The sequence below is a fragment of the Narcine bancroftii genome, chromosome 10 (assembly GCF_036971445.1).
Source record: "Narcine bancroftii isolate sNarBan1 chromosome 10, sNarBan1.hap1, whole genome shotgun sequence".
In the NCBI taxonomy this organism is placed as follows: domain Eukaryota; kingdom Metazoa; phylum Chordata; class Chondrichthyes; order Torpediniformes; family Narcinidae; genus Narcine; species Narcine bancroftii.
In genome coordinates this window covers 8,822,109-8,836,803 of record NC_091478.1, presented here as the reverse complement: position 1 = coordinate 8,836,803, position 14,695 = coordinate 8,822,109, and the positions used below count along the sequence as shown (strand labels likewise).

Below are 14,695 nucleotides of genomic sequence, written 5' to 3'. Positions count from 1 at the left end.
ACAGGGAAAAAAGTTCAACGTTGGGATGGCTCTGGGTGCCAGTATTAAACTGATGGGATGAATGGCCTCCTTCTATGTCATAAGGAAATATAAACTTTAAATGTCAGAGATTTGCCCTGGAATGGTCTGTCCTTAGCCTATTAACAAGCTATAGCCATTCGGCATTATTAAAATTACTTTACTGCACAGAAGTCGGAGACTTGGTGCTCATCTACCTTGGGGCGACAATCCTGGAGAAGTTCTACCTCACAGCACTGGTCCTCAAATCTAAAGTCCAATAAATTCATATAAGAAATAGGAGGGAATAATCTAACTTTTTTTTTGCTATTTTCTGATTTGCCCTGAAAAAGCCCACAAACTCCTTATTACTCCTCATTTAAATCTATCCAATTGCATTTTCAGTTCTCTCAATACTCTAGGACTATTTTAAATGGCGTTACTGATGTGACTAGGTCGTTGGTTACCTGGTTACACCACCTTTCTCCAGCTCCTCAAACATTTAGGGGGATTGCACTTGCCAGGTTTCATTCATATACATTAAGCAGTTCTGACAGAATCACCTGCAGTAGTTTCCCATACGCTGTTCATTTCTATGACTCTCATTAGAATTGATACTCACTCCCCTCCATCTCCCACTGAGACACTGTCTCTTGGCCACACTGCCCCATAACCTGGTGTCTGTTTCCACCTGTACACTGACCCAAACATCATTACTCTCAGCCCTTCTACTGTTTCCAAGATAGTAGATGTCTTGCCAAATATGCAAGAGCAGTGATTTCTTATACCTAACTTTGGAAAGCAGGAATCAGCTTCTTTGGCACTTTTTATAACCCATTCTTCAACAGCCCACTGCATTCCTTTCCCCAAAAATCTGCCCAAAACTGATGTAGACGTGCAACCTGAGTACATTTCTGCATTATCATTTCTGATATTTACATCATCTGACTCTGTCCTTGCCTCAACTCAAACACTGCTGGAACCCTATTATTTTGATGAGACAGAATAACAGCTGGAGGAATAACAGAGACACAATACATACAGCATGAGAAACAAGGTGGATGGTCTTGCTGTACAACTACAGGTTGGAGGGTACAATGCTGTGGCCATTCCTGAGTCATGGCCAAAGGTTGGATGTCATTGGGAGCTGAACAACCAAGGATATATGGTGCATCGCAAGGAGATAGAGGCTCTGGTGGTAAGCAACATTAATTCAGACACAGGATCAGAAGAGGGTTGAGTTAAGGAATGGTAAATGTAAAAGGATGCTAATGGCAGTTAAATACAGGCCCCCAAACAGCAGCCAGGATGTGGATTACAAAATACAACTGGAAATAGATAAGGCATGTCAGAAGGACAGTGTTACGATAATTATAGGGGATTTTAACATGAAAGTAGATTAGGAAAGTCAGGTCTGTATGGAACCTCAGGAGAGAGTTTGTGGAATGCCTACGGGATGGCAGCTTGTTGCTGAGCCCACCAGGGGACCGGGTGTTCTGGATTGGGTGCTGTGCAGTAAACCAGAGGTAAGGGAATCCTTAGGAGGCAGTGATCCCAATATGATTGAGTTCACTTTGAAATTGAAAGGGAGACCAATGTGTCGGTATTTCAGTGGAGTAAGGGAAGTTACAGTCGCATGAGTGAGGAACAGGCCAAAGTCGATTGGAAAAACATTTGTGTAGAACAGTGCTTTAAAGAGTCATTACATTCCCTGTTCTTCCATGCTATCCCTCAAGAAATGAATGCCAAATTTGCATTCACCTTCTTCACCACTGACTTGACCTGGAGATCAACCTTCAGGGGATCCTGCACGAGGATTCCCCAAGTCCCTTTGCACCTTGGAATTTTGAATTTTATCCCCATTTAAATAGTCTGCCCGTCTATTTCTTCTACCAAAGTGCATACACTTTCCAACTTTGTATTTCATCTGTCACCTCTTTGCCCCTTCTCCTAATCTGTCCAAGTCTCTCTGCAGCCTTTCGTTATCCTTAGCACCACCTCCCCAACCATCTACTTTGGTAACATCTGAAAATTTAGACACAAAACCATCTATTCCATCATCCAGATCATTCATATACAATGTAAAAATAAGCGGCCCCAACACTGACCCCTGCAGAACCCCATTGGTAACCGGTAGCCAATAGAATAGGATCCCTTTATTCCATCTCTGTGGCCTGCCGATCAGCCAATGCAGTAGCCATGCTAGAATCCCTCCTGTAATTCCATGGGCTCTCATTTTGTTTCATAGTCTCATGTGTGGCACCTTGTCGAAGGCCTTTTGAAAGTCCAAATACACAACATCCACTGCATCTCCCCAGTCTGTCCTACTTGTCATCTCTTCAAAAAATTGCAATAGGTTTGTCAGGCATGATTTTCCTTTAAGGAAACCATGCTGACTTGGGCCTATCTTTTCATGCATCTCCAGGTATTCCATAATCTCATCTTTGACCATCGTCTCCGACTGCTTCCCAACCACCGACGACAGGCTAATAGGTCTATAACTTCCTTTTTGCTCCTTCACTTAGAGAACTGTGTACAGTTTTGGGGATATGTTTGAGAAACAGCATGCTGGCATTGAAGAGGGTTCAGAGAAGATCTACTAGACTGATACCATGAATGAAAGGGTTAGTATATTTTGAATTAAATTTTAAATTTAGACATGTAGCACGGTAACAGGCCATTTCAGCCCATGAGTTCATGCCACCCCAATTTACACCCAACCTACACCGCACCCCCCCCCCCCCGTATGTTTTGAATGGTGAGGGGAAACCAGAGGCCCTGGGGAAAACAGATTTGAGGAGAAACGTACAAACTCCTTGCAGATAGCGTGAGATTCGAACACCAGTCCCGATCACTGTTGCTATAAATGCGTTGTGCTAACTGTGCTACCCCAATGATTGTTGGCTCTTGGACTATACTCGTTGGAGTACAGAAGAGCCCTTTTGAATGCTGAAAGCCCTGAACAGAGTAGATGTGGCAAGAATGTTTCCCATGGTAGGGGATTCTAGGACAAGAAGGCATAATTTCAAGATAAAAGGACGACAGTGTAAAACAGAGATGAATTTTTAAAAATTTAGTCCGAGGGTAGTGAGTCTGTAGAATGTGTTGCCACAGGTGGCTGGAAGTGAGGTTGTCGGGTGTATTTAAAGCAGAGGTTGACAGGTATTTGATTAGTCGGGGCATCAAGGGTTACAGGGAGAAAGCCGGGGAGTGGGGCTGAGTGGGTGGATGGATCAGCTCATGATTAGAATGGCAGAGCAGACTCAATGGGCCTACTTCTGCTCCTATATCTCGTGAACCCTCATCAAACCCTTCTATGCTCTGCACTGGGTCTTGCTGTCCACTGCATAAACTGCAGGCTGGGTGCATCTGCGTCACAGCTCCTGGCCACCGTTCCTAACGGCCAGGGAGTCGGTGTGAGCTGCAAATCAAATGCTGGCTTGGTCACGCGACCTTCTGATCTGCCGCTTGTCATGCACAAACGCGGAGCTGATTGGAGGGATGTATCTGGGTCTTCAACTTTACACCAGCTGTGGCTGCCAGGCATCTCAAAACCAATACATTCAATTGTGGATTTAAAAGATTAGTTTTTTCCTCATGATGTTATTCAAGCAGAAATGTTTTCCATTAATTTTAATATTTTTCAATAAAAAATTTCCTTAAATTTTTGCATTCTTTATCATTTTAAAATCTTACTTGCATTTATATCAACTGTTTATAGCTAGCTCTTATTATTATTAGAGATATTTAAAAACAGCAAAGAACCAGTGAGGGTGGACCAGGACAAGGCCTTCGGATTTGCCCTGGGACCCCGTATTCATAATGGGATGAAGGCAGCAGCAAGGCTGAAAGGATGTTTTGATGCTGTAGGGCTCCACCATGTAAGTGCCAATAAGGGGAATGCAAAGGAAGGATATTCTCAGTATCTCCATTTATAGCTGCAGGTTATCCAGAACTCTGCTGCTAGCACTAATTTGCATAGCGTTCCACTCGCCCATCAACCTTTGCTTGCTGAACTGCATTAGTTACCATTGAAGCAATGCCTCAATTTTAAATACTTCATCTCATCTTCAGTGACTTTGTGGTCCTGCTCAAACCTACCTCAGTCTCCTCTCCTTCTATCCTCCAAGATTTCTGTTTTCAAATTCTATTCTCTTGATTACTGTACTCCTTAATTTCTTGGTCCAATATTGGTTGTTGTTCAAGTTTATTATCACCTGACTGTACATATACAACCAGTCGAAACAGTACTTCTCCAGAGCACGGTGCACACACATACACAAAGAGTACATTTCTCACACAGCACATAAGAAATGTACAATACAAACTAAATATGCATAAATATTTTCAATATTTTATCCAGTTTCATTTATATGAGACCCAAAGTCATGAGATACTGTTCATCAATCTTACACTCTTCGAGAAGAAGCTATTTCTCAGTCTGGCAGTGCCATCATTTTCCAAAGTCATAAGTTCCAGATTTATCTCTCTAGCCCTCTCTTTCCATCTTTAAGACACTCCTATAAACTCACCCAAGAGAGGGCCACTCAAACAAGAAAGAATCTAACCACTTACCCTGGACATTCAATGGCATTACCATTGCCAAGTCCCACACCATCAATATCTCAAATGGTCATCGTTGACCAGAATTTCAGCCATGCAAATATTACAATTACAAAAGCAGGTTAGGAGCTGAATATCCTACAATGAGTGGCTCATCTCCTAACACCCCAACATCTACAAGATGCAAGTCTGATAGAATTCTTTCCACTTGGATGAAGGCAAATTCATCAACACTCAAGAAACTCAACCTCATCTATTACAGAACATCCACTTGATTGGAACACTGTCAACCACCCTGAACACAGGCAACCTGGACCTGTGGGTCTGATTCTCTGCTTGATGACTCTAATTATGCAATTACTCACCTTGGTTACTCCAACAGCACCTCATGAATCTTTGACCTCCATCAAGAACAAAGGCAGGAGGTGCATGAAACCCATACCTGCAGGCTCCTCTTCAACTCACACACATGTTAACTTGGAAACATTTCATTGATCCTGGGCCTAAACACAGGAACTCCCTTCCCAATAGTATAGTGGGAAGACCTTCATCAGAAAGGACTGCAATGGTTCAAGGAAGCAATTCACCACATTCTCAATGATAATTGGGATTTGGCAATAAATTTGAGATTGCGAGCAACTCCTGATCCCAAAATTGCATTTAAGAAATTATTTTTGTTCTTGACCCAAAAACACAATGCTTGGCGTCAAATTTTGTTTGATCATGCTCCTGGGAAGTACCTCGTAATGTTTTACAAATTATTGTTGGCAAGGGTGTTCAACAAAAGAAAATATGTCAAATAGATAAAATGTGCTTCTGCAGCGAAATTCCTGCTTTAATAGATTTCCAGACACATTTCAACAACTTTAAAACTAGTAATTTGAAACAACAATCTCAACAAGGATATAATTTACCTTCACTGAAATGATTGACAAGTTCTTCTTTAGTCCAGTTACACGATGTAATGAGGAACAGCCCTCCGTTCCTCAGAACTTTCAGCAAGGACTGGTGATAACGTCTTAGCTTTTCTTCTGGGTGTTCATAACTTAGACTAATAGCGTCAAAAGTTCCCTTGTCGATGCAAATTTCATAGTGGGAAAGACAAGGAAATGGATGCAAAAAATCTGCCACCTAAAGAAAGATAAGGTAAAGCTATGTTAAGAGTGGATTCTCAGATGATTTATCTACAGCACTGTCTTCATGTAAATCAGTGAGGCAAGAGGTAGGGAGAAGAGTCTCTTGTTGAAGAGTGAACATAATCATGCTTCTCTAGAAATAATCATGTGATTACAAATTATTACTAATATTCTAAGCTTATTTATGTGACAACATTTCATTTATTGTGGCATATCTGTAATGAAAGGTAATAGCTGGTTAAATGTGAGTCATTTGAATATTTGGCATATTTTAACCAAATAATAGGAGGAATGAGATTTGACTATAATCAATGAATGTGAGTTAATTGTCATATACACAAGTACAATATACAGATCCCATGCAATTCTTTTGTAATTGCTGCAATACCCAGGTACACAAAAACAAGAATAATTAGCACACAAGATTTTAAAAAATGTAAAAAACAAGAAAGGAAGAGAATTAATAATTATTTACAGTTGGCCAGTAGTTGAGAAACGTGCTGTATCAGTTATGTCGACAGATCTTTGGTGGTCTTGGAATAGTGCTGTGGTTATGATAGTAAACTATAGGGTCATTTAAGAGCCTGATAGCTGCTGGGGAAAAATAAAACTGTTCTTGAACCTAAAGGTGCCGGATGTCAGGTTTCTGCTGAAGGTGGCAGTGAGAAAAGAAAATTACCCCATAAATGATACAGTTCTTTTACGAGGCAGCTCCTCACATAGATGACTTCACTGGACAGGAGATCAATACTCATGATGAATTTGGCTGTGTCTGCTCAGTGGTCAAAACGATTTAATTGCAGACTAAAGATCCGACGCTGTCTGTAAGGAGTTTGTATGTTTTCCCTGTGGGAAAACCTCTGGGTGTTCCGGTCTCCACCCACCCTTCAAATAAAATGAACGGAGGTGGTAGGTTAATTGGGTGTAATTGCGGGCCTGTTACCTGTCTAAATTTTTTTTTAATTAAAATTAAAATCTTATTACCAACTGGTAACAAAAGAATCATTATTATTTAATGGAAACACATCTGTTTTATGATCACCACAATCAACTGAAGTATGAATAAAGAGTTTTAAGGTTTCAAAGTTTTTGTGTGAATCAAGAAATGTGATATCAGAACACACCTTGTTTAATTATTATAATATCACTCATTAATTTCTGAGCAATTACTGGTACTCTATGTAACTTCAGAGTTAATTACGCCCAGATTTATTTTGCATGAAAAAAATGCTCAACATCATAGCTAATCAGACGGACAAATCTCTCCAAACAGAAATGTTTACTCCCAGTCTCTTTGAACAGTTGAACGAAAAAGGCCAATTTATTTTCCAAGCTTTCCAGAGTTCCCCATGGATACACAAGGAACTCAGTAAAGCACAAGCTAAAATTATGTCTGTCCATATGCATCTGATTCCTACATAAATAGGTGGAAAAGCAGTTTGCAAGGTAGGTTCAAAGAGTCTGCAAAAGGATATTGATATATTAAATATGTGGGCAAAAATCTGGCAGACCATTGAAAATGGGGGGAAAAAACTGAAATTATCGACTTTTGTAGGAAAAATAAGCAGAATTTGTTTGAAATGCAGAGACACAAAAAATAGATTCCATGCAGAGGAATCTGCGTGTCATGCAGGAAACACACAATATTAACTGGACCAAGCAAATGGGATGTTGGCTTTTATTTCAAAGGGGATTGTACAAAAGTAGGAAAGTATTAGTACAACTGTACATGGTCTTGGGAAGAACTCTGAAAGACTGCGAATAGTTTTGATCTCCTTATTTAAAGTGGGATTTCCTGGTTTGGAAATGGCACAGAGAAGCTTTGCCAGGTTAAATCCTAGTGTTGTCATTCACTGAATAAATGAGCAAGTTGGTCTATACCCCTGAATTTTACAAGCTCAGTGATATATACAAATCACAAAAAAAAACATTGCCAACGTGAATGTAGAGAGCAAGTTTCCCCTCAATGGGTAAATTCCAGAACTCGGAGGTATACTGCCACAATAAAAGGTGATAAGATGGAGATGGAAGGATTTTTGTTTCCTCTTGAAGACATACAAGTCATTAGAATCATTAACAGAGAGCAGAACAGGAAGAGTCATTAATACATTTTTAGACTACATCAAAATTCAGGTTCATGGGGATCGTGCAAAAAGGGTCAGCCAAGGTCTTACTAGGAATTGGGGAAGCTCAAGGGCTGCACTGCCTTCTTTGCACTTCTTGGATCCGACAAATTTTTCCTCTGGCTCTCACTATCTGTTCATCGTCTACTTATATCCTACCCTGAGTCCCTTTTCACAGTCTCCAAGATTGGACTTCCACTCAAATCTCATTTCCTCTAACAAAATATCTTCCTCCCTGCATCAAAGGAAAATTTTTAATCTGGGCCTTTGATTCATCTTGCCATTTCTCTCATGCTTTCAAAAGCCATTATATACTTCCCTATCAGAGTTAACATCTTACCTAAGACAATTGATACAAAATGAAAGGTTTATTTGGCAAATTTTAGTCATATAATATTTAGAATTGGTATAATCATGGACAAGGTTAATCTGCATCAGAAGACTATATGACCATTGTTCTTGAGATCAAAAACTATATTTCAGTCTCACCTGATATTTTAACTAAATTTCCCTCGATTATGTTTTTAAATGTAGCTTGAACTAAAATAGGAATACACAAAAATGCTGGATAAACTCAGCAGATCACGCAACATTCTTTATGTTGCTAAGATATACAGTTTAACCAATGTTTCAGGTCTGAGCCCTTAGCTTGACAAAGAGCTCAGGCCTAAAACATTGGTTTTGTATCTTTGCGACATAAAGAAAAATGTGTGGTCTGCTGAGTTTCTCCAGCAGTTTTGTGTATTAACTACAATCACAGCATCTGTGGACTTTGTGGCTTGACTCCAATCAGCTACTAAAATATTAAGTATCAATGCAAGACTTCATTCCAAAGAGCAAGGTCGGAATGGTGGTAAACAATCATGTGACCAGCACATATCCATTCACCTCCTTCAGATGAAGGGAAACTTGTTGAAGTAGCTGTGACTGCCCAGAGAAAAAGGATGCCTATTTAAGAAATGAAAGGAGATTGCATAATCTCCACTAATTCTAATTTTTCTCCATTTTGCTCTTTTCTTACATATTTCACAAACTTACCATAGATACAATAGATGAGAACTCAGTGGTCTAAATACAAGTTTATCTTCATTGTTCTTGATATTTTAAACACAAGTGGAAAAACAAATTATAAAGTAGATACCATAAAACTGCTGGTATCCAGCACCTATGGAGTTTAGTAGATGCCAGATAAGTGCTCGAGATTACATGGATTGGTGAATTAATAGTAAGGCATGCCAACTTTAAATCTGTTTTTTTTTGTCGGTTGCTTGAATTCCAGATACCAGGGATTTTACTGTACAAAGAGACTGATTAAATACGTGGGCATAGAACCTGAAAATTTAAGGCATAGCTTAAAACAATGCCAAAACAGTTGGTAAAGGCACTTTCAAATGAATCATATATACTGGGAATACAGAGGTATCACAAAGTGTGCAAGCATTATGAACACTGAGGTTACTGCCTTCACCGAGAAGGGAGTGAATGGGGGTTTTCCATCTTCAGATCTGAGTTTTTTTTAAAAATGAAATTCATAAGGATAAGTAAACTAAGCTCTCTATCCTGTATCAGGAGTCTACACCAGAGGGAACAGGCTTGTGAAAGCACTTGTTCGTACGTTCCTGTAATCTAGAAAAGAATCCAATGCATTTCTCTAAAAGAGGAAAATGATTCGGTGAATCAGTTGTTAACCACAGAGTCTCAGGAACCAGGGAATAAAGTCAGCAGTGGCTGAGTGAAGGACGGTTTCTAGCCACTGGCAATGACTGTGAATACCATTTAGTTCTCAGGGGGGAGAGGAAGGAAAAGTTGACTGTTTGAGGGACTGGAGAAAACATTGGAAATAGTTCAACTTATCCTTTCTTATATTTGAAATAATGAGATTTAAGATTAAAAACTTGCTAAAAACCATACCTGTAACTTCAAAGACAACTCTTCCTTTTTAGTAACAGCTTTAGCAAGCTCCACAGCAGAGGCTGAATAATCAATTCCAGACAGGTTGGTAAACCCAACTTTTGCCTTAAATGAATTAAAGAGAATCAATATTTAGTTAAGAATGTATTTAAAATAGGAAATGTTTCTTTTTTTTTGACTACCTTTAATCATAAAATCTACCAGAATTACTCATTCTGTTAGATTTTAAGATTTGAGGATTCTTGAATTTGACACATTATCAATTTTCGACAAGGATGGAAATCTCGAGGCTGTCGTTGCTGCAAAGTAATCTATATTTTTTTCAAATAAAGTTTATTGTTATCTGATTGTACAAGTACAACACGACAAAACAGCATTCTCCGGCCCTCAGTGCAAAACACGCAGACACACAACCAGACATAACATGCATACAGACAAATAATACATATGCAAGACAAGTATTTTAACTATATAAATAAACATTATTTTGTACAAATGACAGTCTTGGATGGTTCGCATGAGCAGTTCATTTGGACATGCAGCATTCTCACTGCCCATGAGAAGAAGCTGTTCCTCAGCCTGGTGGTGCTAGCTCTGATACTTCTGTATCTCTTCCCCGACAGGTGGAAGGGGTCCTTAATGATTTTGCACGCCCTCTTCAGACAACAATCCCACGTTGATGGGTGGGGTGTGGGGGAAAAGACTCCAGTGATCCTCTCTGTTACACTGATGGTCCTGTGGATTGACCTCCAATCCATTTCGCTGCAGCAATCATACCCCACTGTGATATAACCGGCCAGGATGCTCACGATGGAGCTCCTACATAATGGTAGCCAGTAGCCTTGCCCGCTTCAGTCTTCTCAAGAATTGCAATTGCTGTTGCACCTTCCTGACAAGTGAGGAGATGTTATGAGTCCACAATAGTTCACTAATTAAGTGAACTCCAAGAAACTTCATGCTCTCTGCTACAGAATTGATGTGTGGAGGAGGGTGGTCATTCATGATCTTCCTGAAGTCCATGATCATCTCCTTTGTCTTGTCCATGTTGAGACTCAGGCTGTTACTCTTGCATAATTTCACAATATTTTTCACCTCTTCTCTGCAGTGCGACTCATTGTTATTGGCAATGAGGCCAACTACTGTGTTGTGTCATTTGCAAACTTGATGACACTGTTGGAGCTGGATCTGGTGACGCAGTCGTGGTCAGTAACGTGAACAGGAGTGAGCTGAGCACACGACCCTGAGGTGCGCCAGTGCTCAGCGTGACGATGCCCAATATAGTGCAACTGACCCGGACAGATGGTGGTCTTTCCATTAGGAAGTCCGTATCCAATTACAGAGAGGGGTTTTGAGTCCCAGCGAGGACAGCTTCTTTTATTTTTGAATATTTATGATTTTCCAAACTTAAACAATTATCAACATTATCAATGTTAACATTGACTACAATTTGCAATGATCAATTCTATTCAAAGTTTTCTGCAGAGTTCAAGCTCTTTCTGTCCACCTCCCTCCACCACCCCCCCTCCACCCACACACCCTCAACATTTAATACTTAACTAACCACAGTTACACACAACATTGAAGACCCGCACAACAAAGGTGTGAAACACATATCAGGGGTTTATGTGTTTGTCATGACACGATAGCAGTGCTCAGGCTGCTTTCTTGACTTTTCCTGGTTGAGATGGGATAAGGAACTCCCCCCTGATTGAGGAGTAGACGGGGAAGGTAGGGCAGCAAGGCACGATGGTTCACACTATCGTCGTGCTCCTTTGGAATTTGTCTGGTTGCCGATTTTTTTTTTTAAACTGTCATACTTTTTCGAGAATAGCTTCTTCATCAGCCTCTGGGGAATGATTGTATTAGATGCCGAGCTGAAGTCAACAAACAGCAGCCTGGCGTATGAGGCATCATTCAACAGGTGAGCCAGAACAAAGTGAAGCAACAAGGATGCAGCATTGTCTGTGGAATGGTTTCTTTTATAGGTGAATTGAAATGGATCCAGCATCTCTAGGAGGTGCGCTTTGATTCGTTCCATCACCAGACGCTCAAAGCTTTTAATAATGGTGGAGGTCAGTGGCACAGGGCGATAGTCATTGAGGCCTGCTATTGTCGCCCTCTTGGGTATCAGGATGATGGTGACTGCCTTGATCCCTGCGGGAATGAGGTATTGAAGATGTTCAGGAAGACCTCTGTCAATTGGTCTGCGCAGTCCCCGACCAGGTATGTTGACTGGTCCCACCGCCTTGTGTGGGTTCACCTTGGATAGCGTTCTCCTCACCACGGAAGGGAGGCATCTTTGTCCTTAATTCACAAGGTTGACTTGTGATCTGTAATAATCTTGATCCTTGCCACATGCGCCTCATGTTGTCCATATCACACAGCTCCCTGTGGATCTTTTGTGTGTCCCCACGCTTTGCCTTCCGGATTGCATGGGAGAGTTCAGCCCTGGCTGATCTTAGTATCATCCTACCCCCTGTCCTGAAGGCAGCATCACGTGTTCTGTGAAGGACACCCAACCATTCACATAGCACTTTCAGTAATACCATGCCATAGGTGCTCTGTGATTAGTAAGGGATGACTGAAAGTGGTATCTGAATGGAAAAAAAATGTTTGAAAACCACTGTTTTAATCTATACCTCATTGACTCGTTATGTGCAGAGTTTCAAAACTCCAAAGGAAATGAGTCAATGACAATGTTTCTCAAGCAAAATATATCAGTAACAATTGGGTCTAGAGCAGTGGTTCTCAATTTTTTCCCCCACATTCACATACCACTTTAAGTCATCCCTTACTAATCACAGAACACCTCTGGCATAGGGATGACTTAAGATGAGTAGAAAGAAAAAGTTTGAGAACCACTGCTCTAATGGAAAAAGGTCTGAGAAGCAGTGCAAGAGATTGGAAACACGTTTGACACTACATGAAAGAAATTGAGGTAGTAGAAGTCCATTGGCAACACAGAAACAGGCCCTTCAGCCCACCATATCCATGTCAGCCACCAAGTAGTTATCCAAACTAATCCCACTTATTAACCCTTGGCCCATAGATTCTCTGCTTCAATGATTCAAATGTTTGTCTAGTTATGTTTAAAGCTTGTTTCTTTCAGCTTCTCAATCACGTTTGATCACATATAGGCCAATTCTTTCTTTTTAATGTCCATGAAAAATTGGGAACAAAATATTTTAAAGTTTTTACCATTATTTGCAATATAATTCCTTCTGCTTTACTCAGTAAGGAATTCACATCAACTCATGTTAAGTTTTTCTGTTTTACATATCTATTATCTCTTGCTGTCTGTATTTTGTATTCCTCATTAGACTCCCTTCATTTCCAACTTTCCTTTTCCTTGCCAGCATCCTGTGCTTCCTTTGGAGAATTCTAAAGTATTCCTAATCCTCAGGGTTAGTGCTCTTTTTAACCAACATGATTGGCTCTTTTTTTTGATTAATGCTGATATTAACTTTGCCCCAGATGTGATTAAAAAATATTTAAAACCTGTAGAAACTCCTTACAGACAGTGTTGGATTCAAACCCAGGTTGACGGTGCTGTAATCTTTTCTTCTTTGGCTTGGCTTCACGGACGAAGATTTATGGAGGGGTAATGTCCACGTCAGCTGCAGGCTCGTTTGTGGCTGACAAGTCCGATGTGGGACAGGCAGACACGGTTGCAGCGGTTGCAAGGGAAAATTGGTTGGTTGGGGTTGGGTTTTTCCTCCTTTGTCTTTTGTCAGTGAGGTGGGCTCTCCGGTCTCCTTCAAAGGAGGTTGCTGCCCGCAACCGTGAGGCGCCAAGATGCACGGTTTGAGGTGATATCAGCCCACTGGCGGTGGTCAATGTGGCAGGCACCAAGAAATTTCTTTAGGCAGTCCTTGTACCTTTTCTTTGGTGCACCTCTGTCTCGGTGGCCAGTAGAGAGCTCGCCATATAACACGATCTTGGGAAGGCGATGGTCCTCCATTCTGGAGACGTGACCTACCCAGCACAGTTTGATCTTCAGCAGCGTGGACTCGATGCTGTCGACCTCTGCCATCTCGAGTACTTCGATGTTGGAGATAAAGTCGCTCCAATGAATGTTGAGGATGGAGCGGAGACAACGCTGGTGGAAGCGTTCTAGGAGCCGTAGGTGATGCCGGTAGAGGACCCATGATTCGGAGCCGAACAGGAGTGTGGGTATGACAACAGATCTGTATATGCTTATCTTTGTGAGGTTTTTCAGTTGGTTGTTTTTCCAGACTCTTTTGTGTAGTCTTCCAAAGGTGCTATTTGCCTTGGCGAGTCTGTTGTCTATCTCGTTGTTGATCCTTGCATCCGATGAAATGGTGCAGCCGAGATAGGTAAACTGGTTGACTGTTTTGTGTTTTGTGTGCCCGATGGAGATGTGGGGGGGCTGGTAGTCATGGAGGGGAGCTGGCTGATGGAGGACCTCAGTTTTCTTCAGGCTGACTTCCAGGCCAAACATTTTGGCAGTTTCCGCAAAACAGGACATCAAGCACTGAAGAGCTGGCTCTGAATGGGCAACTAAAGCGGCATCGTCTGCAAAGAGTAGTTCACGGACAAGTTGCTCTTGTGTCTTGGTGTGAGCTTGCAGGCGCCTCAGATTGAAGACACTGCCATCCGTGCGGTACCGGATGTAAACAGCGTCTTCATTGTTGGGGTCTTTCATGGCTTGGTTCAGCATCATGCTGAAGAAGATTGAAAAGAGGGTTGGTGCGAGAACGCAGCCTTGCTTCACACCATTGTTAATGAAGAAGGGTTCAAAGAGCTCATTGCTGTATCTGACCTGACCTTGTTGGTTTTCGTGCAGTTGGATAACCATGTTGAGGAACTTTGGGGGGCATCCGAGGCGCTCTAGTATTTGCCAAAGCCCTTTCCTACTCACAGTGTCGAAGGGTTTGGTGAGGTCAACAAAGATGATGTAGAGTCTTTTGTTTTATTCTCTGCACTTTTCTTGGAGCTGTCTGA

At 41.2% G+C, this 14,695-nt stretch overlaps 1 protein-coding gene across 4 annotated transcripts in view; it reads right to left on the bottom strand.

The window, feature by feature from the left end:
- Window positions 1-14,695, bottom strand: part of eef1akmt2 (EEF1A lysine methyltransferase 2) — a 39,442-nt gene that overhangs the window by 6,067 nt on the left and 18,680 nt on the right. For all 4 annotated transcript variants that reach the window (XM_069899729.1, XM_069899732.1, XM_069899731.1 and 1 more), the window contains exons 4-5: window positions 9,731-9,835; window positions 5,475-5,691 (exon numbers count right to left, since the gene is read on the bottom strand). In XM_069899729.1, coding sequence (XP_069755830.1) covers window positions 5,475-5,691; window positions 9,731-9,835 — 322 coding nt within the window. The remainder of the gene's footprint in view (window positions 1-5,474; window positions 5,692-9,730; window positions 9,836-14,695) is intronic.